Genomic DNA, 23,257 nt, shown 5'->3' with positions numbered 1-23,257 from the left:
CACTGACCTCAACTAGGTTTAAAGAATTCAGAGATGGGTCTCATTCCACCTTAATCATCATTAAGCAAAAACAGCGCAGACGAGGTCATTTCTCAGGGAGAGGTGAAAATAAGACCTGCTGGGTTTGCCCATTGCTCAACCTCCTGGGACACACTAAGAAGGACAGTTAGTCCTGATGTGTCATTAATGGGGTGATGCTTGACCCTCTCCATCTGACTCACTGCAAGTGTTCTATGACAAACAGGAACGTGTAAAGGCTAATCCTTTTGCACTGATTATTTACTCATTTTTATCAGAATAAACAGTCTTTGCTGAGATCCATGTATTTTAAAGGAGGCAGGGGAGTGATAAGGAGAGGAAAAAGGAGGTAGAGTTGCCTCTACCGGGCAAAGCGTTCAAGGTGGACGAGTTCAGACTGCAGCCAGGTTGGAACAACACTGCCTTGTCCACTAGCTATCAAGCGTCCATCCAAGATACTTGGATATCAGAACAATGAGAAAGGTCTTCATTTTTCAACCACTTTTCCCTCCTAAGGGAGCACCACAACCACAACCTGAAGGAAGCAATAATTTTTTTCCTGTACAATGAAGTTGCTCAATATTCTACTGGAACAGCCTGTAAAAGGATCGTGCCTTTGTTCTCTATTAGCCAAGAGCAGACAGCTAATGTAGTATATTACTCAGTACCACAGATCAAATTTATTTTGACTACCTGATGTATTTGACACACTAAGACTTGGCTAACCCTGAGAAAGTTTCATTGGAAAACCTGTTTTGTTCAAGGTTTCCTCATTCCTTTCCACTTTTACTATTATAGTCAGTGTTACATAAATTATCGATATCTGTAACAAATAACACTTAAAAAACAAGAAGGAAAAATGTTACCTAGAAAGAGTGAGAGAAGAAATAAAACACATGAATATGAATATGAAGTTTTTATCTAACTGAAGTTTTTATCTAACAAATTGTCACAGACACAAAAAAGTTAAAACTTTCTAAAGAGAAGCAGACATTTTAGTAATCTACTACTGGAAAGAAATTATTACAAGTTTTCTGGAAAGCAATATGGCAGGAGGTATCAAAAACATTCAGAGTTGATGCCTTTGAATCAACAAATCTATTTCTAAGGATTAATCCCAAAGAAATAATCAGAGATGCAGGCAAATATTTATCTGCAAAAGATACTCATTACAGCACCATATATAATAAGAAAAAATTAGACGCAACTTCCAGTCCAACAGAGAAGTGATTAAATAAAGTATGGTATAATCATGTGCTAGAATATTATAAACCATTAAAACGACATTTTCAAAGAATATTCTAAAATGGGAGAAAATAATCATGGTATAACATTAAGGAATAAGCAAGATCTAAAAATGTGACTAATTCTACATATAAGAAAGTAATTGAGCACAACAGCATAAGTTAATAGTTCTCTCCAGATAAGCTTATGAATTACGTTCATTTTCTTTGTGGTTTTTATTTTTCTAAATTTCCTACTGTGAATAAGCACTGCTTTTATAAGTACAAAAAAGTTATGAAAATAACAGTAATAGCTACACATATACTTCAACTTTAACATACTCTTCAATGAGGCACCGAACCCTGTAATTTCATGGCTAGCCTACACCTCAACAACAAACCCAAAAGGGCTTCAAATATTTTTTCTAACCAGAAAATTGCCTTAAATGGATGACTACTGAAGATTTTTGAAAGAATACGCACATACATTCCAGCCCTCGAGATCTACTGAAAGGCATGAAGTATACTTTGAAATATATCACTTGTTACCAATACTGGCAATGAGTTACACACTCTTAAATATGCACAATCTTTCAACAAATACAAGAAAGCCATAAGTCAGTTTACAGACAAATGCATTCTTATGTTGGTCCTAAGCAGGTAAAAGAGGCTTAAAACTTTACAGTTTAGTCATATTATGTAAACACTTTGGGATACTTCGGTTCCAATTTTGTTGTTTGGAGTAACTAGTGGTTTACTTCTATCCTAAAGCCTTCCCAGTCACTCAAGTCTTGACATCTCTGGTCTGGAATGACTCTCCTTATCCCCTGCCATCTACAACTGGTCATTCGGGGGTCCCAACCTTGGGTCATAGTGGCAGGGGGCATCTGCATGTTCATCTATACACAGTTCTGATTATATCTATTTAGATACACAGCAGTCCAAGAAAATATTTAAGCTAAAAGAGTTTGTTAAAAAAAAGTTTGTACAAAACCAATGTTTTCTTATCTTCTGAGAGTATAAATATCAGTCAGCAGCAGTCACTGCAAGGGAAAGTTTCACCTATAAACTACTGAAACGTTCATGCAGCCGACATAGCAAGTGATAGTTGTGACTTGCCTCTATCTCTGGTGTATTCTATGATGTGTTTTCTCCATATGGGTGCTACTACCAGAGGACAAGAAAACAGTTCTTTCTTTTATGCTGTTAATGCTTTAATCGAGCCAAGAGAGACAGCAAGCCATAAGGGAAAGGGAAAACAAAAACTGCTCCCTTTCCAGAAACTGTTTAGCAATTAATTCCTCAAATAGCCACTGAGTGTCCACCATGTGCAAAGGACTGTGGTGGGCACCAAGCAGGGAGGTCCAAGGAGTGGGGGGCAGGTGGACAGAGGTAAACAAACATAGATGCTGCCCTCAGAGAGGCTGTCTGCTCCTCTAGAGAACCCAAAGTCAGACACAAGTGAGTGCACAGAATGCAGATACCGCCTTTTATGGAAGTTGGCTATATATATTAAGAACTCAAAAAAGCTCATAAATTTTTAGGATTATTCTAAGATGATCAGAAATGCAGGGAAAACCTTACAAACAGAAGTAATAACTTTCAGTATCATTTATTAAGCACTTTCTGGGTGCACAGCATTGAGCTTGGTGCCTTATGTATACACCATCTCTAACTACAGTAACCCTGGCAGGGAGGAATTTAGTATCCCCATCCTGTGAATGAGGAAACGATGATGTCCTAATACACATGTGCACACATGAAATGCTATGTAGCCATTAAAATGGTATTAATCAAGAACTTGACGTAGTTCCCTGTGCTTTGTTTAAAAAGCAAAAAAAAAAAAAAAAAGTAAACGTATATTATCACAGCTACAGAAGCAAATAAAACTATTGCATTATAAATATACCAAACTATAAAATAGTGTTTACTGCTGCATTCATGAGATCATGAGCGATTTTTTTCTTCCCTTCATTTCTCTATATATTCCAAATAATAGAGATCTGTCATTTAGCTGTTTAGCTAAGATACTGAGACTGAAAGGTGACACAGCTAGTCCTTATGGCCAGCCCCCAGGTTGGGCTCCCACCGGGAATGGTCCCAAACAAATGGCAGCAACTGGAAAATTCAAGTTAAAAATATCGTACGTGTGCCAATCCAGCAGGAAGGGCGAAAAGGCATTTACAACTTCAATACCAATCCCCAATTTAATCACCTTCCCTTTAAGTAACAGGGTAAAGATGTCTCAAAGAGCCTTTAAAGAAAGGTATATAAACACACTAAGTGGAGCGTGTCTTAGTATCTACGTCAAATATTCTGTTGGTGAAATATGCTTCATCATGGTTGTAAGAATACGTGTCTCTTTACGGGTCCCCAGCCAATGAAGTCATGTTTAATTACTGTGTCAACACACAACATCTCCTTTATTATCCCTTTAGGGGGTTCTAAAAATCCACTCTGCCCAAGGTCTCAAGTGTGTCCCCCCCCCCCACATCTTCAGCAGGGAGCAATTCAAATCTGGGCACTTGTGAGAGAAATTATCCATTTTTCAAACTGATTAGAAGAGACCTTGCACAAAAGTCTATCTTCTAAAAAGATAATTCAGGAATGCATGAGTACATGCACATACTCACAAACCACATACACACACAGGGAGTAGTCAACAACCTGAGAGTGTTTAGAAAGTTTAGAGGGGGTTTACTGCCTAATGTAAGTGAATGCCCAAAAATGGATCCATCTAGAAATAAAAAGATGTGGATTCTCAGATTAGAAATGGTACAATAAAGTTAAAACTAGTTTGATCATTCCCTAAGTAGCATAGTGGTATTGTCTCTTAATATGCAATAAACATTACGGAAATCTTCTGCCAAACGAGACTGTTATATTAAATGTAATTTCAAATCGCCATATGATAGTTCAGGAGTACTTTTAATCATTTTCTTCAACCTTTACTTGAGTAGTCATGTTTGTTACCTGCCCAGGACTAGCCCAGCATGAAGCAGTAGGCAATAACCCAAATCCACAGGATCCCTCATTTAAGGACTCTGGATAACTATAACAATAGGAGTATGAACATACTAACACCGAAAATATGTAGAGCTCAAGTTCATGTTATATCAACTTTAAATACTCCTTAAAAGCTCTGGCTGAACAAAAATCTATACAATGAATCATTTCCCCATTACCTCCCATCACAATCCCAGACATGGCTCCATAAACATTATCAATGGGTAATACACCAATATAGACTCAGTATAAAATATGTATAACTTTCAAATTTACCACACAATTCTATTTCATTATCAGCCTTCATTGACCTTAACTATTTATGCAGATATCCTACTTACTTAACTGAAATAATTAACATAACCCAAAAGCCATAAGATAAATTTTCAAAGACCAATCTATCTCTAACATACTTGTATATTCACTTACCAAACGCCCCACAGAATTAATTTCTGCCTACAGAAGTGTTATCAGCTGGTAAATGTTTATATAAATTGTTTTGCACAAAGGGTAATGAACTTCTAGAACTTCAAAGTAGTGAAACAGACAGGAATTCCAAGAGGTAGGTCAGGTAGAAATCGGGGTGTGGGGGGAATGTGTTATAATAACAGACACATAAATGGCTATCAAGAAAGAACGCACTATATACGGCTTTCCCATTTAACCATGAGAGAGGAGAACCATATCCTCTCCCAATATTTTCCTTCAGGCCCCTGCTGACAAGAAAATTCTGGGCTGGTTGATAATGGGTTTGAGTCTTACAAGTCCTATGGATCCTGAATGCTTGTGGGGTCTAAATGCTAAATCATCCCCCAAAGAAGTTCTTTGAAAACCATACAGTCCAACTCTACTATTTTAGCAATATTTTATACTCTAGCAGAAATAGAAAGGAAATTTGCTCTATTAACTATCCAGGCCAGAGAAGGCAATCTATGCCAGGCACAGGCAAAGTCACCACATAAGAAATCCTGCATCACAGAGAATAATCCTATAAAAAATTATGAAGTTGGTGAGATTTACCACGGAAACATGCTAATATTCCCCATCAGTGTCCCCCCTCCTGTCTCAAGATGGCCCCTCCTCAAACAGTCTACTCCTCACCTTTTTCCAGGTACCTAATGGAGGGCTTCACTTGGCAGCACTTACACTCTGATGGCGTTTGCCCACAGTAATGATTAACTAAAACAATTTACTTACCTATGCCCTCTCTGTTGTATGTGTCCTAAGAGGACTCTGTTGTACGTGCAGACACATTGATTCTAGCACACAACATCACCATGATGGCTAGGGTGACTCTGGAAGACCTGGAGATTAGGAATTCCTAGAGCAGAGGTTCTCAACCTGTGGTGGGCATCAGAATCATCTGGAGCCCTGATTAAAACAAGACTGCCAGGCTCCAACCACAGTTTCCAATTCAGATCTAAGGTAGAACCTGATAATCTACATTTCTGACAAGTTGCTTGTCTGGGCACCCCACTTTGGGGACCACTAATACTCCACCCTTTCCTCCACTTCTCCAGGATCCAGCACAATGAGCTCATTCAATTCAGCATTTCCGTCTCCACTATCCAATCACTCCTGAGAGGGTAGAAGAGAGTATAGCTTCATCTCTACTGGATGCTAAAGACTTTGCCTCTCCTGGTGGGCTCACCCTGGCCACTTGACACTGCCCATGTTTACTGGGGTCATGGGAAGGGCCACCTAGAAGGCGTGCCTGTAATTATAACTTACCAGTCAGCACCAGTTTTTGTTTATTTCACTGGGGGTCGGGGAGAAGGAAGAGAGCAGAGTAAAGGCAAGTCGGTTCTTGCCTATTTAAAAGAACACTTTTGTCTAATGTGAGAAGAGTTACAAGAACCCTGTAATAATACAAGCCTGTCAGGAATTCAGTTCTAAGGGAAATAAAGCAAGGGGGAATATTCTGAGATATGATCGCCTCAGTCAGCCTGTTCGTTGGGACTTCAGTCTGGTGGGGGAACTGATATCTGCTCATCTACTGCCCTCGTGGTTAGCAAAGGAGTCAATCCTATTCAAACTTCATAAAACAAAAATTCAAAGATATGTTCTTAATTGCTTAATTATATTTCATTTTTTATAAATTAGCTCCCTGTACCCCCAATTTATAAGGTCAGCAGCCTAAAAAAGATCGCACTGAAATCACCAAGCACGGGAACAGATTTCCAAAGTCATCTCTGACACTGAAGTCGATTCTTTGGCTAACCCCACCCGTGCCCTTATGATCCAAAAGAAACACTGCTGGTCAAGCAGAGGAACTCTGAACTTGATGCCAAAGGGGAACTGACACTGAGCTGTGCCTAACTAGAAAAGAGGGCAAAATTCTAAGGTAGAGAAGTACTCAGGGAATTCAGCCTTAAGTAAAGAAACAGGGGAAAAAAAGACACTTTTAATTAACTCTGGAAGAGTCATCAGTTCCCAGAGCACAGCTTGCCTTTTACTTCTGCTGTCACTGCACACTCCAGGATGCTAGGACTTAAAGACCGCACAAGGGGTCTTAAGTACCCCTCCGCATCACAGAGATGAACACAGAGACTCGTGTGTTTGGCGCTCAGGAACAAAGATCTAGCAGAAGGAGACGCCACGCAGGTTAGTAAACAACAACAACTATGCTGAGAGCGGGCTTCGAGGGGCCAGTTTCTGCGGGCGGACAGGGGAAGCGGTGGCGAGAAGAGGGAATCCGAGGACAGTTATGTATATAAGCCAACACTTCCTATGCACATCAATATCAACCTCTCTACACCAGAGTGTTCATCACGAGCCAAGCACTGTCCTAAACTCTTTCTGTACAATCCTTCCTTTAACGTATGTAGGAACATTCTAGACTTCTCAGGGGTGGGCGTGACAGTGGTGCCAGAGGTACCTCAGGAGCTAACCCCAAGACCAGTCCAGTGTTCACTGGAAGAATCTGTCTTTCTTCTCACAGGGAAGAGTCTCTGAGGGGAAAGGATTCCTCCTTCACATGGGGTTAACATAAGATGTGGAAGCTTCTAAAGTCTCCACAGGCAGCCCCATGAGTGACAGCCATTCAGTGAAGCAGCTGCCAGGGCACCAGGAAAGCCATGAGACAGAGGTCTCGAACTTGGCACCAGCCTCAACACAGAAAGCACGGAGCAGCTCATTTTGAGTGATTCTCTGTGTTATGGGCTAAATAACCATGTCCCTCTAAAAAGATATTTTGGGGTCCTGACCCTAGAGCCTCAGAACGTAACCTTATCAGGAAATAGGGTCTTTACCGCGGTAATCAAGTTAAAATGAGGGTGAGCCCTCATTTCATGAAGGTAAGCCTTCATTAGGGTGAGCCCTAATCCATAATGGCTGGTGCCCTTAAAAGAGGGGAAACGTGGACACAGAGACAGACTCACAGTAATGAAGAACCAGGGTTGCTTTATTACCACAGCCCTAGGACACTAATACCCTGCTAAAGCCAGCCTTTATTGGAAACCCTTGGGGCCAACCAAATGTGTTACAGAACTCGGACTTTTTTCTCATTTTAGGTGATTCTGACTATTCCAATTATTATGTAACATTCCTAGTAGGGGCTTGGGGCAGGACCCATAATCAAATGTTAATAATATCTGTAGCAATACGTATGAATATTTACATTAAGTTCTAAGTAAAACCAGAAATACTCTCAAGTCCCTTCAGGTCAGGTTTTGCTATCAAATGAGTTTCCTACAAACCTACAAATATGTTTTCAGTTCCCAGGGCTCTTCAGATTTTCAAACTGCAAATAAGGGCTTATGGACCTGAGCTGCAAACCAACACTTAAAATACATTTACTCCGAATGCCACCCCGCCAGCCACATTCAGACTACTTTCAAAAACACAAAGAACTGCCTGTGAAATCCTAGAATTCCTCAGGGAAACCAAAGCATCCCCTCAACCCTTAGGTAAATAATTTGCAAAATAATTTAAAAGTTTTATCTTCAAGTCTACTAAATATGCGCACAAACCACCAGACACTTGGCCTCTCCATTATGTTGAGTTCTGCCCTCTGCATTATGTTATGTTGTATCACCACAAGGCTCTTTAAAATAGAATTTAAAAAGAGAGGCAAAAACAATTATGCTTCACATGCTTATCACAGGAAGAAAAACTATGATCAATAGAAAGAGGCCTAGATTATGGTAATACCTCACCCCAATGCAAGCGAGAAGATGAGTGTCGTAGAGCACACATCTTTTTCCCAGTTAGGCAGATAAATATATGGTGGTACTCACATTTGGACTTCTTGCACTCATATATTGTCAAGAAGAAAGGGATTTTATAGAAGAAATAAAGCCTTTATCAGCATTAAAAATCTTGGTTGACCTGCTCCTCACTAGTGCGAGCCCTAGAGCCCCATACCACATTTCCAAAGCTGAATACACGCTGGAGATATAATACATGTGTTCAGATATTTTAAAATCCTCCCTTAAGTTCCTGTGTTAGAGGAGACTTCTAAAGAGAGTCTAGAGTAGGTTCTATAATTATTAGCAGGCGTTGTTCCTATTCACACCACCCCCACCTTGAAACGGTGTGTTTGAGCACGAAGGTTTATGCTACTAGATGACTTTGTCTTATGGGTGTCCCCGCGACCCTGAGAAAGAAAGGGTTAAAAAAACCATGGGACAAGAGAAAACAGGAGAGATTAAGAGAATTTACATGGAATCAAACGCATCTTTCCCATAATAACTGTGGAGGTCAGACCTCTATTATACTTAAACAGAACACAGGATCCTTGTTTACTTTTGCCCTATGCTGAAGAATTTCTACCAGGCAATAAGCACAGAATCCAATTAAGCCACTTGTCAATAACATCCTAATGTGTCTGATTCTCCTAATATGCCCATATGCTATCTTCAAAGTTTTCAGCCCACTTACCCCTGGTGCATACTCACTCACTTATGGGTGATTCTTTATGTTTTCCACTCTCACTCCTATGGAAATCCCAGACTCTTCTAGGTTCCAGGCAGCCAGCACGTCCTCTTCCTCCCCTTCCCAGAACAAACCACCTATAATAACCAGCCTCTCCATGCTCTGCATTCCAACAGTCATACTGTTTACACCACTCCTTTGCCACTGACTCATGTGCCTTTCTGTATTATTTGTCCTTTTCAAGTGTGCAAATCTTAATTCTCTTAAACCAGCTGTGAGTCACGTAAGGCCCCACTCTCTACGTTAGGCTAGTCTGCATTTTCCACAGAACCTTGCACAGAATAAGGCCTCAATAAATATTTTTTGGTTGCTTGACTTCCTACCCATCATTACGATAGGGTAAATTCTGCCCAGGGTCACAAATTTGGAGACACTGTCTTGCTCGAGTTGCCAAAATGTGGAATTCTCAGTTTATCTTATACCTGATAATGATCAACTGGATAGAGAATATATTTTCCAAATAAATCTCTTTTTCTTAAACTTGCTTCACTTTTCCACAATGTGGGAGCCACAGGGTCATTTCCTAGAGTGTCCTGAGTCATAAGCTCAAATATACCCAAAGAAACAACAAAACAGGGAAAAAAAAACTTTCACAGTGAACCTCATTTCAGCAATAATATGACCGGATACCAAAAACTAACATCCCGAGCCACTTTTGATTAACGAGAAGCAAAAACTTTTAACAACTGACTTAGGGAACCCACACTCTTATATGAGAAGCTTAAATATTCAAATCTAAAGAACGCAGATGTTTGAGGACTTAACTTAGGGAGAAAATAACAATAATAATTCCAGGAACATAAACTGGAAACGGAATATCTATTAAAAAATGGATCACTAGCTAATCATGAATCATTATAAATTTTTATTCCAATCGTGTAAGATCTCAATGTCAGTTTTCACGCTTTTGTAGTCTGCCGCTGATTTTTTCTCCAACCCCGAAAAGGTTTCCTTTCAAAATAAAGATGTGTAAGCCTCAATACAGATGTGAATTTTCACATACCAAGCAAACTCTTAAACAGCCTTTAATCAAGGCACATGACTGAGAAAACATTCATTGTAGTTAACCTCAAATTTTTGTGCCACTGACATGGGTTGAGATACTATTCAACAGTGATCACAATTATATCAAATATATGCCAGTTGTGGGTGCAGCAGGTGTCACCACAAAGTGAAGCATGCGCTCTCTCTCTTTACTAGGTCATTAGCGGGGAACGTGTGTTAGATTACCCCAAGCAAGGTGAACGTGCATATGCACTTCCCCATTCTGCAGGAATAACATTCAGTAACCATACTGAAAAAGCAGTTTGAGATCTCAGCAATTAACGTTCAGGCAGCAGCGTGGCTCCTCATAAGTGAACACAAACCCGACCCAGACACACACAACCTGAATGCAAGAACGGTGTGTGGGGGGACAGCTATGTATTCTAGCCAAACGCCACTTATTAACTGCTAACGAGATTTACACTCTATATATCCTGTAGTCTATAATTTTAAGGAAATTTTCAAACGTAAATAGGTCCTATAGAGAACACAAAAGAAGAAAACCCTCCCTTGCTCTCATGATTGGTGAAGATGTTCTCCAGCAGGGCTTCCGGCACTTTTCTGTGCACTGTAATCACCTGGGGATTCTGTTAAAATGCAGATTCTGATTGGGCAGGTGCGAAGTGAGCCCAGAGAATCTGCATTTCTAACAGGCTCCCAGGTCACACTGCTAGTGGTGTAGCCAGGCTCTAAAGGAGAAGCCAATACAGCTCATTCAGGAGAGAACTGCTGGTGTGGAAGAGTGCGTGGACTCTCACATAAAGAGCTCAGATGTGGATGCCTGTCTAGACCTGAGAAATACAAAGTTATATGCTGATGCGCCCTCAAGGCTTCATCTTTGGCCTCTTTTTACTCTGCAGCACTCCCTGAGTGGGCTCACACTCTCCTCTCCCCAGACACACCCTCCTCCCCCATGACTATTAACTGCTAAGTGATAGCCAAGTCTGGACTCCAGCCAGGACCCCAGGCTTGAGCAGCAGGCCACAAATGTAGGACCCCTCTGGGCATCCCATCCTCAGGGATTAAGCACCTCATGGATGAAATTCACTGCAAGCCCTGATCTCTATTCTACATCTTGTTAATGCAGCCAAATATTAACCCAATGGCCCCAGCCAAACACATGGGAATCACCCACTCTCAACTGGTTCTTTGTAACCTCAAAGACAAAGCCCAAACTACTGTGGCAGACATGGTCTGTTCGACTCTGGCCTCTGCCTGCCCCTTCAATGCCATCTTCCACGTCCCTTACGCATTTAGCTGAGGGGGACAACTTTAGTTCTCTGAGCACACCATGCTTTTTCCTCTCCTGGAAATGCCCTGACCCCACCTTGCCTGCACATGACCCTCATTCAACCTTAAAGACCAGCTTAACTGTCTTTGAGATGACTTCCTAACCCCAAACCCCACTACTGTTGGCAGAAGCCTATCAGTATAGCAGTCATTTACCTATGTGTCCATTACTGCTACTGGTCTGGAAGCTCCTTGTGAACAGGGTCATGTCTTGGTCACTTGTGTATATGACATTCCAGTCACACAGTAGGTCTGCAACAAGTAATTGCTTTACAGGATATGGTGATGGCCCAAGGGCAGGTTAGATATATGGGCATGGAGGAGAGGTGGGTGGGGTAAATCTCCTGCTCTGTGGTAGACAGATACTGGAAAATATCGCTGTCTATATCACAGAACATGCAGAATTCACATGCTGGGCGATGGCCATTTCTATTATGTTAAACTATAATACTGCTAAAATAGGAATAAATTGGATGGAAATAAAACAGCCTTACTTTTCTCGTGTCATAACCAAAACAAAGAAATCCAATAGTAATGGAGCAGAAGCTGCAAGTGAAGGATAATCTGCTCTTAGGGGGTTTGAACGAGATGCGATTAATAAGGGATTAAGGCTAAGTAAAACCACAGTGGAACGCATAACTGCAGCAAGCTGAAAACCAGAGAGGCAATTAGGTAAGAAAAACCCACAACGGGTAAAACATTTGCTACGTCGATAAATAGCTTGTACGGAGCTTCACAGAGCTATTCCCCCATGGACAGACCCCTCCGTATAACCGAAGCCAGGGAGCTCAAATCCCAACCTCAGAAACAGCATATGAGAAAGTCTGGCAATTAGACTTTATCTCAAAGTGGTGAGAGCCACCCCGCCAATTCCATTCTACTAATGCATAAAGGTGGGCGACGTGACCTCAGACGACTCATTTCAATGTACTGACACCTCAGAAGAAACCACAGCCTCCAACTGACCCAAGTCAGGATCACACCACCACACGGAGGCTCCCTTCACAGGCTCTCTGAAGGCCTCTCCCATTCCTTCATTCAACAAGTATTCGCTGAGCACCTATGTAGGGCCTGGGCCTCGCTTGCTCAGCAAGAGCCCACAAACCCACTGCAACCACGTGTCCTTCTGGCTCTCTTTTTGGGCAGGACGCCCAGCTGCTGGGATGTGTAACAATCCGTGGCCTGGCCAGCCCGGATCTTACCTTATCTCACTCAAAGAACATCATGTCTTAAAGGGACACAGAGCCCCTCCACATGAGCTACTGTTCCTGGGAATGTTGGTCGTACCAGGGACAGCCCCTTGGCAAGCTTGGGAAGCATATAGCCTTTGTGTCCCCCGCCTATATAAGCAACCCCCTCCCCGCCCATGGTTGGCGGGCGCACGTTGCTGTCCAGCCGGCTGCCACTGGACCTCCTTCTTAAGTAACTCCCAATAAACTTCCATGTCTTGTTCGCCGTCTCCGGGTCTTCTCTTCGGTCTCTCCGCAACCTATCCCGCGCTGTTCACCCACCTGGGCGTGCGGGCAGACGGCCTACCTCAGGCCTTGGCCTAGCACCTGAGATATACCAGGGAAGAAAACTTTGTAAACTCCCAAGCTTTGTGGGGTTTACACTCTAGCAAAGGGAGCTAGGTGGTAAACACCACAGAATAAATTAGCAAAGAACAGCGTTAGAAGATGACAAATACCAAAGAGAGAAGAAACACAACAGGCAAAGAGGACTGCCATTGGGAGGTGGAGGGAGGTGCTGGTGGCAGTTTTAATAGGATGATCATGAGACCTGCCTGAAACAGTGATTTTGAACAACTTGGTGAAATGAGAGATTGTTAATTGTAGGGAAAACCCCACACACACAAACATAACAATTGCACATTTGAGAAAGACAGGATTTCTTTCTTCTTTAATGGGGTCCTTGGTTTTCTTGATTTAGGGTAACAGCAATGTAATTGAGGGCTGCACTCTGGAGTAAGACACACTCAGGTTTGTTTTCTAGCTCCGCCACCTGCAACTGGGAATAACCAGGTGTCATGCTCTCCATCAGCCAATCTCATCTGACAGCGGCGAGGCCTCTGTACCCTTTACTTTAGCACTTGGGAACTGCCGTTGTCCCTAGCAGTGACACAGACCACAATACGTCCCCAGGGCCTCCCCTGCCCCCAAGCACAGCACAGGAACTCACAGCCCTGGTGACCTAAGAAACTCAGGACTCATTACTTTATTCTCAGTGATGCTGGCTTAAGAAGTTGAGGAGGTTTGGAATGTCTCATGAACGTACTGCTCTGCATGTGTTCACATTCACTTCTTCCTCTCAATATTTATTCCATAGATTCAAACTAGTAACAAATAGATTCAAACTAGTAACAACTTAGGAGGTTTAGTTCCAGTGGTTGCTCTAATAAATCTTGACTTGGAAAAAAAGAAAAATAAAAGCTCAATATTGGAGGTCATATAACCTAAAACAACTCCATTTGGCAAATGACAAAACTCGTGTCACGTCAATGGTACAGCCGTAAGTTCAACCCTTTGCCTCTATACCTAGACTGCCATATCGCTTATAGGGCAGAATTCATTCATTCTGAGGCTACTCCACAGACATGGACGTCCCCAGTTTCCAATACTAACGAGATGAGATGATACTTGAGGCATGTCTGATGAGTGAAAATGTTTTTCCAGGAAATATCTTTTCATTTTGCTCAAGGACCAATGACCATTTACCATTCTAGGCAAAATAATGTATAGCTTTCCACAGGAATGGTGTTTTACAGGATTTTTTAAGGCAAGTTTTCTAACCACTATCCTAGCGTCAGCCACAACTTCCATACTAACCAAAAACAGCCAAAAATGTTAGGAGCTACTAGGCAGAAGGAAAAAAGCTTACCTATCCACGCAATTGTTATTCCTTTCTCCAGATGTCATTCCTGATAGCCCCTCAAACCACCTCCAATTACAATACCCTTGGTTATTATCAGTTTCCCCCATGAAGCCCCCTGCTGGTGGGAGGCAGGTGGCCGCAGATGGCTGTGCAGCCCTCTGGCCTGGACACTGATGGGCACTTGGTCTCTCTTGTTTATGTTGGCCTCCCCAGCTCCTAGATCCTGAGTGGCCCCTGAATGTTCAGTGCATATCTGTTGAATACATGAGTAAAGTTTCACCTCAAGGTTGGGAGGCCATTTAGACTAACTGGTGCACTCTCAATCTGGGAGCTCGAGAATTACTTTTTGTTTTGTTCTCTGCCCACACTTCTCCCTTCCCCTAATAAAAGAAGCAGAGCCAGACACAGATGCGCACAAACACAACAAAAGGGCAATTTAATTATGATGCGGGTAACACCTAGGATTAGGCAATGGCAACGGGCAGGAGGCTGGGGAGGCCTCCCCAGGGCAGATAAAGAGACCTGCCCAGGGAGGGGTAGAGGGGATGGCACCGCCCACAACTGCACTGCTGACTCGCACTGTCGAGCTGGTGGGTCTTATCCCTAAACTGGCTGTTGCTAAACTAAGATGCTGGCTTTGTCATCAAAGCTTTCCACCCTGTGTCACGCTCAAAACTGCATTTTAACAGCAATCCCTGCACAGCAGGATGACGCAGCTCCACGCAGGTGGCAGGGCCCTCCTTCAGTCTTCTCGCTCTCTCCCTCTGACATAATCACATAATCTGTCAGCTTACATAATCTGTCTACCCATTAAATTCTTTCTTTTCGCCAGAAACAAAGTTCCACGGGCACACGCACAAGGAAAACCACTTCACCTTCGGTGTGTGGCCTCCCATTAATGAACAAAGAACGGAAAAGAAAATTAATTTTTTTAACCAGCTAACAAAATTCAGGGACATATTTTCCCAGTCTGACTAATCTTACGAATCAATTAAGTCTTAATTGTCTGATTGCCATCCTTGCTCAGCACAATGCTTAAGGGTTGTTAAAGTATATATTTAAAAATAAAATCAATCCAGTGAAGATAAGAATAAGGGAAAAAAAATCAACCCTAAAAGAATTTCAGCTCAACAAAAACACGAAGGGTAAGCGAAAAAGAGGTATCCCTTCAGTGTCCAGCACAAAGATACTTAATGTTTGGTAACAGACGAAAAGAATAATGAGAAGAAAAATTATTTTAAAATAATGAACAAGGCATTACAAGTGTCATAAATAGCATTGTCAATGAGTTAAAATATAGAGTCACACAAACATAATACCAGACAGGACAGTGCTCAAAGAGAAAAAAGTTTTTCAGATAAATCACTCACTGATTAATCTTGGATACAATTATGCCCCCGAAAACCTCAATAAAACAGGGCAAGGAAGAAAAAGTGGAATATATTAAAATGTCTTCAGGCTTCCTGCCACACCATTTCCTTTAAGGAAGCTAGAGACTTCCTTGAGTCTCAAGCTTGTCTACTTAGCATGGCAGATCTTGGCCAAAATAATCTCCTCAACCTTGTTAATGGAGCTGAAGGTCTGAATTGCAGCACTGGCAAATGCTCCAGAAAACCACAGCCCCAGGACTCCACGCGGCCTCTGCTCAAGAATCCATGACCAAATGCCCTTCGTAGTGTGACGGGGTTTCCAGTCACCGACCTGAGTCAGAGGCGGTTTATGATTGCATGTGAGGCTCTCGCCTACAGCAGGCCCAAAAATGAGTAATAGTGAAGCGAGCAGGATGGCCAACATGATTTCAAGCGGTGCTTTTTTATGTATTTCCATTAAACTCCATTTACCGCACTTGAATCTATCATCTCTGTGTTTCTACTTAGTCAGAAGGGACACTGATAACCGCCTCTGGGAGGTGGTGATATGTTACACGTCTCAGGGGCCGTTCCAAAAATTTCCACTGAGCCTTCCATTTTCTAGAAGAAAATCAATCCTTTGTTTTCAGGGATGATGTCAATCAGGAGCTGGAATTTTAACCTTTCTTCTAGTAACTACTTCTAAGATGAATAAATAGCTCACACATGTCTCAGCTGAGCGAGTACAGCTCATGATTACCTAAAAGATCTCGTGATTATTTTGGCCGATACAGTTTTGGCAACAACAGCAGGGCAGGAGGGATTCTCTAGAAGATCTAGCCCTCAGGCCCTTAGAGGAGTCAGAAACAAAACGCCCTTTGATGTCAGGAGGGCAGCTGGGGGTCTCACCCAGGCCTGACCCACAAGTCCTGCCTGGTGGGCACAATCGTCCTGGGGAGCTGCCTACCTGTGCTCCTGCCTACCTGGGTACTAAGAAAACAAGGCCAAGCTAGGAGGGAGCACAAATATTTACCATAGGTGAAGGTGTGCCAAGTGACCCTCGGTGGAACTCAGAGCCACTGAGAACCTAGTTGAGATAGATTCTGAAAACACCTGAGAACACGTGCTCCGGCCATCGCCCTGAAGGTGAATGACCTCCGAGGCCTCTGGGTTCCCAGGTGAGAGATTAGCAGGCTCACCACAAGCCTACATATAGAATGGGAAGTCCTCTTCATTGCTAGCACATGAAATCATCCTTAACTCAAAATGCGCAAGGAAGAAAATCACAAGGAGGGACAGATTTCTGCCAAAGTGAAAGAAATGATATGTAAATGACTCCACCTGAAAACTGAGTGGGACAAGCCCTAAGAAGTACAGACTGACGGAATAAACAATGCCAGGAATGACATATAAAAATTCAAAACTGGGGCCGGCCCATGGCATAGTCATTAAGTTTTGTGCACTCCGCTTTGGCGGCCCCAAGTTGTGGGTTCGGATCCCGGGCGTGGACTTACATCACTGGTCAGCCATGCTGTGGCAGCAACCCACATACAAAATAGAGGAGGGCTGGCACAGATGTTAGCTCAGGGCTAATCTTCCTCAAGCAAAAAAAGAGGAAGACTGGCAACAGATGTTAGCTCAGGGCGAATCTTCCTCAGCACCAAAAAACAGAAAAAATTTCAAAACAACCCTCCCACCCCAACACAACTATCATAATCACAAAAGCCTCTGTTTTATCAACTACCTCTAAGATGTTGTCAGTAAGTATACAGGGCTCTCCACCATCAACATACCCACCAAACAAACCACTTTAGAATAACATTTTTATCCTCAAGTGGCAAATTCCTATCATTCCATTCCTGCCTTCATTTTATATCTTTTCATTATATTCCATAATGAACAAGAGAATGTCCTAAACGTGTTGTTTTAAATCAACATTTAGTTGCGATACTCGACTCCAAAAAATACTTTTAATTAAAAAAAACCTGTAACATCTGTAAGTGAGAATCACTCCCATTTCTTTTCTTCTAATTTAATAGAAAGCATTTCTTTTTTTCTCTTTTCTTGATTTCACCATCATCTTACTCATATTCCCACAGGAATGAAACTTCACCTTGTCCTCCTCACAGATGTTTAAAACAAAATCACGTGATACCACATAAGTTCTTTGAATTCCTTCTTTTATAGTTTAGTTGCTTGTTTTCTTTGATTGGCACAAGCTAACTCAAACACATGTAAACAAGATATTTCTCAATGTGAAATAAAGTATTTTATTAAAAAATAACTCAGATTTGACTATAGGCTTTGATATTTCACATCGCTGATACATTTTTATTGTGTTAGAATTCCATAGATCTTAACCAACATTTAACATTAGGAACACTTTTTTGAAAGTAACCTGGTTCATTCACATTCAGTGTGGCCTGCAGTCAAATTTATTTTAGCAACATACGGACATACACTAACTAGTCAACTAACAGTTTATGAATCACTATCAAATGACATAGTAAAGAAACAAAACTCATGTGTTAATCATAATGTATATTCATATGTATGAGTAGTACGGGTGTGAAAATGACAGCAAAATCGAAAGGAGAAATTCAGTTGAGTATGTTCTTTAGTTTTTGTTTTCTCAAACCAATAGTAGTAATAGTAGTAGTAGTAATAATAAATGCACTTAGAATAAGTCATGTAAGGCAAATACTAAGGGAAAGAAAAATTTTTTATCACTACCAACCAAAGATTCAGACATAAACCATAAATCATTCTCCCAGCAAACATTTCATGACCTAAGATGTTAATTCATTTGAAGCCTAGTATAGCTGGTGTCTCCCTCTTCTCCAGGGAGATTTCTAAGTTGGAAACAGCAAAAAGATGAGTCCCAAAACAAAGCAGGAAGAAAAACACAATTGTTTCCTGCCAAACCAGCGATTTCTAAATCAGAGAACAAGATTCATAAACTTAAGTTGTCTACATTTTCCATTATTTTCAAAGAGAAAACAGAAGTATCCATTGCGCTTTCATTTTTGGAATAAAAAGTGTACATTTTTCTAAATAGTTGAGAGAAACAGAAGAAAGCAAGAGAAGAGAATGAGAATTCAGATCACAATTCTTTTCAAAGTTTCACTCTTTGCCTACCACTCCGTCTATACGTAAGGAGAGCGAAACTGATCAACAACAGCTAACCCTGAACACGAAAAAGAATTTATGATGGAAAAATTTGGTCTGCGCTAGAATCACGCCATTGATATAAAAACAGTACTACACCAAAATCAAACTCCGTGCCAATGGTAGATGTTATGCATTCATATAATAAACATACAGTGGCGTCTTTGTTCTTACCTATAATTGTCCTCGAGGCTCATGAAAAACAAGCCATCTCTCCCGCCAGAGAGCGTCTGCTTGGGCTAGCGTTGCAGTAACAGCTGGAAATCTACCTCCACGACCCTTAGGCTCGGGGCCTCCCCTGCAGTGAAGCGTTGCTCGCACACACCTCTGCTAATGCTCGGGGACCACCAGCAAGTTTTAACCCAACTGAGGAGGAATGCACTGAGCTTCCTACTTATACCGATGATTCATTCACTTCAATGACAGCAGAAAGAAATGCTCGTTGGCGGAAACGGAGTTGAGTCAAGCTCCACCCCTACGGTAAGGATTAAGTAACTCCACCCAGCTCTGCCATTAGCTTAAATAGCCACACCGAGCCATCACATTAAGTTACCTGTAGCACGGCTTCTCCAAATGACACTTCTCAATGTGTAGAAAGATGAACCGAGGGCTTACCAAACAGGATGGGCAGTAACTGGCGTGCGCACGGTTTTGTGAGTAACTGTAATGTGGGCTGGGCTATCTGCTTATTAAAGTGAGTTTTCTGGGCAAAGAGGCAGTGGAGGTCTGTCCTTCACCCTTCACAAGGAGCTCAGCTTCTCTCAGCTTCCTGAGTGCGAGGCCCCACCCCAGGCAGGCTGAAGAACACAACCTGCTGGCCCTCAAAGTGCTTGAAGTCTCAAAGCTAAACAACGGAAGAACAAAGATAACTATGATACAAACTATACACCAAACAGAACCCACAGGGAGGATCTGGTGTCTCATGACAGTACCACCCTGTAAATCCACCCTCCCTGCTGGGCAAGCCCATTTTCAGGTGACCCCGCTGGGGCCCTTAGGTACAGATCCAGGGCACTGAGGCACAGCCCATCTTGGTACCCTTCAGCACTGTCTGGTCTGAGGGTACAGCTTACAACCCGAATACTCTTTACCCAACTCCTGAGGCCAAGTAAAACGTGTGCTTGTTCTCTGGCTTGTGACTGGCACTAAGCTACGCCTCTTTGCTCTTGCTCCAAGCAGGTCAAACCCCCCTCTACAACCCCAGCAGGTGTGGCTGAAACAGGAAGTGTCTCCACTTGTAGCAAAAAGCTAACTTGCTACATTAACTCAAATTTGGTGTTCCTGGCTTGTCAGCTGAGAAACTCTAAACTAGACTTGCAAGTTCCCACAGGTGCTCAAAGGCTGTGATTCCCAGAGGCGCTGGGATGACAAAACAGATCACCAGAGGCACCAGCGACCTCTGGTAGCTGGAGAAAGTCAGCTCTGGGTCACTACTGGAAACCCCCGTTCCCAAATACACCCTCACAGACAGACAAGCTGAGAGTTCCAACCATTTTCAGTAGAATTTTCGAAATAACAAGAGAAATACCTCAAGTTTTTAGTATTCAGCAGGTGAGAACACACCAGTGGTAAACAGTCTAAATTTAGGAGCAGGAACTCCATCTTCTTTGACTATATCTAAAATTATAAAATTAAACTGTTTCACATTTACATACTGGCTGGAAGGTTAAAAAAATAAAAACCACAATATACCATAAGAAAATATACCTAAACAAGCTGAATAACTTATTTAACAATTTGCCTGTTCCCTTTAAGATAAAAGGTACCTATACTTCCCAACAAATGTTAACCAGCTATTATGGGCTGAATCTTGTCCCCCCAAATTCTTATGTTGAAGTCCTAACCCCTAGTACCTCAGAATGTGACCGTGTTTAAAGACAGGGACTTTCAAGAGGCAAGTGAGCTAAAAGGAGGTATTAGGGTGGGTGCTAAGCCAACATGACCGGTGCCCTAATAAGAGAAAATCTGGACACAGACAGGTACAGCAGGAAGATAATGTGAAGAGACAGGGAGAAGATGGCTATCTGCAAACCAAGGAGAGAGACCTCAGAAGAAACCAATCCTGCTGACACCTTGTTCTCAGACTCTCAGTCTCCACAACTGTGAGAAAATAAATTTCTAAGTCATCCAGTCTATGGTACTTTGTTATGGTAGTCCTAGCAAACTAATACCCAGTTGAATAATCATTTCATTCCAAGTAGTAATACGAAAAATGAAGACAGAATTCAGATTTCTGATTAATAGCCATTCTCCTCCAGCCAAACACTTCATTTTAGTACATTTAACGCCTTCTCTGTCTACCGAGGCTCTGCCTTGAAAAATACATAGCAAGACCTTATTCTGGAAGAAGGGAAAAAAAAAAAAATCTACAAATGACCTTTCCAACTTTTGACTGTAAATGGAGTTCTGCCACCTCCATTTACAGTCAAATTTACCGACCAAGTGGTCTACATTCCACATCTTTGTCCCCAACCTATGGAACTCAGCTTCTGCCCAACCTCCATGAAAATGCAAGCCAACCTACTCAACAACAATCTCAGCACTGAATTAAGAAATGTTAACAAAGAAGGAAACGTTAGAAGTCTTAGTTCAAGTCCCTCCATCTACAGGAGGAAATCAGGTCTCAACCAGAGCAGCACAACGACCTAGGAATAAATGCTAAAGTAGATTCAAACCAAACATTCAGTCCTAATCCAGTGTTACTACCCCTGCTCCCACTCACTGTTTACTGAGGATAGCCTGAAATGATCAAGTCTCTCCAATATCCCAAAAAGAAAAACCACTGCTCCACGGAGCAGTTGTAGTGAATAGAGACAAGGATGCAGACATTGGATAATGGATGGAGTCCAGCCAAGGTCTGAGAGTTAAGTCTGAAACAGGCTTTCTTAACCTGGACTCTACTGATGTTTGAGGCCAGGTAATTCTTCATCGTGGGGGCACTGTTCTGTGCATTGCAGGATGTTGAGCAGCATCCTTGGCCTCTACCCACTAGACAGGAGCTCTCCCCAGGTGTGACAACCAAAAATATCTCCAGACATTGCTAAGTGTCCCCTGGGAGGCAAAGTTCCCCCCAGTTGAAAACCAGTGGTTTAAAAGGACAGGACTTTGTACAAAGGAGTCAGTGGTCTTGGAGAAAGTAGCGGGTAGGGGGGTGGGGTGTGCTTCTGAGGCGGTAAGGAAGAAGAAAGAACAAATGCTGTTGTAGACAGACGAAGAACAAGGTAGACGGAAGGGCAGTTTATAGTTATTTCCCCAACTGAGGGTTGCTTTTTTGTGTTTTAGTGTTTTGTTTTTTCCAAAGAAGTGGAAGACAAGGTCATAGGCTGAGAGTGAGGGGATTAGAGATTGAGTCAAGAATATCAAAGTCTGGAACAACCAAAGGGCAAAGGGGAACAGAGCTGGGCTGAGTCAACAATGTGGAGCAACCCTGAAGTCTGATGGAAGATAGTACCATCACAGTACAAAAACAACTTAGAGTGGCCCCAGCATGCACAAGACTGCAGGTTCCCTCCGCAAGTCAGCGGACCCAGGAAGAAGGTATGGAGGCTGGTTGGATGAATCTAAATGGAGTTCCTAAGGGAGTATGGACACAAATGTGCTGTAGTTTCCAAGGTCATTGTGGTCTGCAGGGGTGCAGAGTATCCTACAGTTAACCGAGACTGAAAACAAGGAAACCAGCTAGGAATCTGTTGCAGTAGAATAAATAAAGATGAAGAGAGCGTAAAGAAGGGTACGGTATCGCTGAGAAGGAAATAAAGAGCCTACAGACAATCTACAGGGCTAAATACACTCAGCCCCTTTGACTTAATAATTCCAATCTAAAGAATCTTTCCTGAGGAAATAATCAGAACAACAAATTCATTACAAAAACAAAACTAAAAAACTGTAAGCAACCTTAATGGCCAACCACAGAGAAAACTAATTACAGATAACTATATGCTCATGTCCTCAAGAATATTTTAAAACATGGGAAAACGTTCACAATATAATGTTAAGAAATGTAAGCTATAAAACTATATATAACATAGCCCAATTTAAAAAATTTACATATTTACATGTATACATTTTTACAGCTCGTGAGTCTTAATCTCCATTGAGGCTGTAGCAGATACTATGAGATTTCCAAGATTAAAAAAAAACACCATAAGGAAATGGGATTGGAGTCTTGGAGAAGAAGGCACAACAGGAGTGATCAGAGAAGAAAACAGGGGAGTCTGGAGCCAAGAGAGTGAAGGGTCAAGGGATGCATAAAGTTTGAAGAGGAGTGTGCGGAGCCAATATAGGCCTCTGGATTTGATAAACAGGAAGTTGCTGGTGTCTTAAGACAGATACTGCAGTTTTACAATGTGGGCA

The 23,257-nt window shown here is 42.1% G+C and overlaps 1 protein-coding gene across 4 annotated transcripts in view; it reads right to left on the bottom strand.

Moving 5' to 3' along the window:
- The window catches only part of NEDD4L (NEDD4 like E3 ubiquitin protein ligase), a 332,653-nt gene that overhangs the window by 154,330 nt on the left and 155,066 nt on the right, over positions 1 to 23,257 (bottom strand). Inside the window, exon 1 of one of the 4 annotated variants that reach the window (XM_058557210.1) lies at positions 19,079 to 19,195. The exons of the other annotated variants lie outside the window; for them this stretch is intronic. Within the exon in view, the coding sequence (XP_058413193.1) occupies positions 19,079 to 19,101 (23 nt within the window). The 5' untranslated portion in view covers positions 19,102 to 19,195. Of the gene's footprint in view, positions 1 to 19,078; positions 19,196 to 23,257 lie in introns of those variants that run through there. 4 annotated transcript variants of the gene reach the window in all.

The sequence above is a fragment of the Diceros bicornis genome, chromosome 16 (genome assembly GCF_020826845.1).
Source record: "Diceros bicornis minor isolate mBicDic1 chromosome 16, mDicBic1.mat.cur, whole genome shotgun sequence".
NCBI classification, from domain to species: domain Eukaryota; kingdom Metazoa; phylum Chordata; class Mammalia; order Perissodactyla; family Rhinocerotidae; genus Diceros; species Diceros bicornis.
This window is presented reverse-complemented; position numbering and strand designations above follow the sequence as displayed.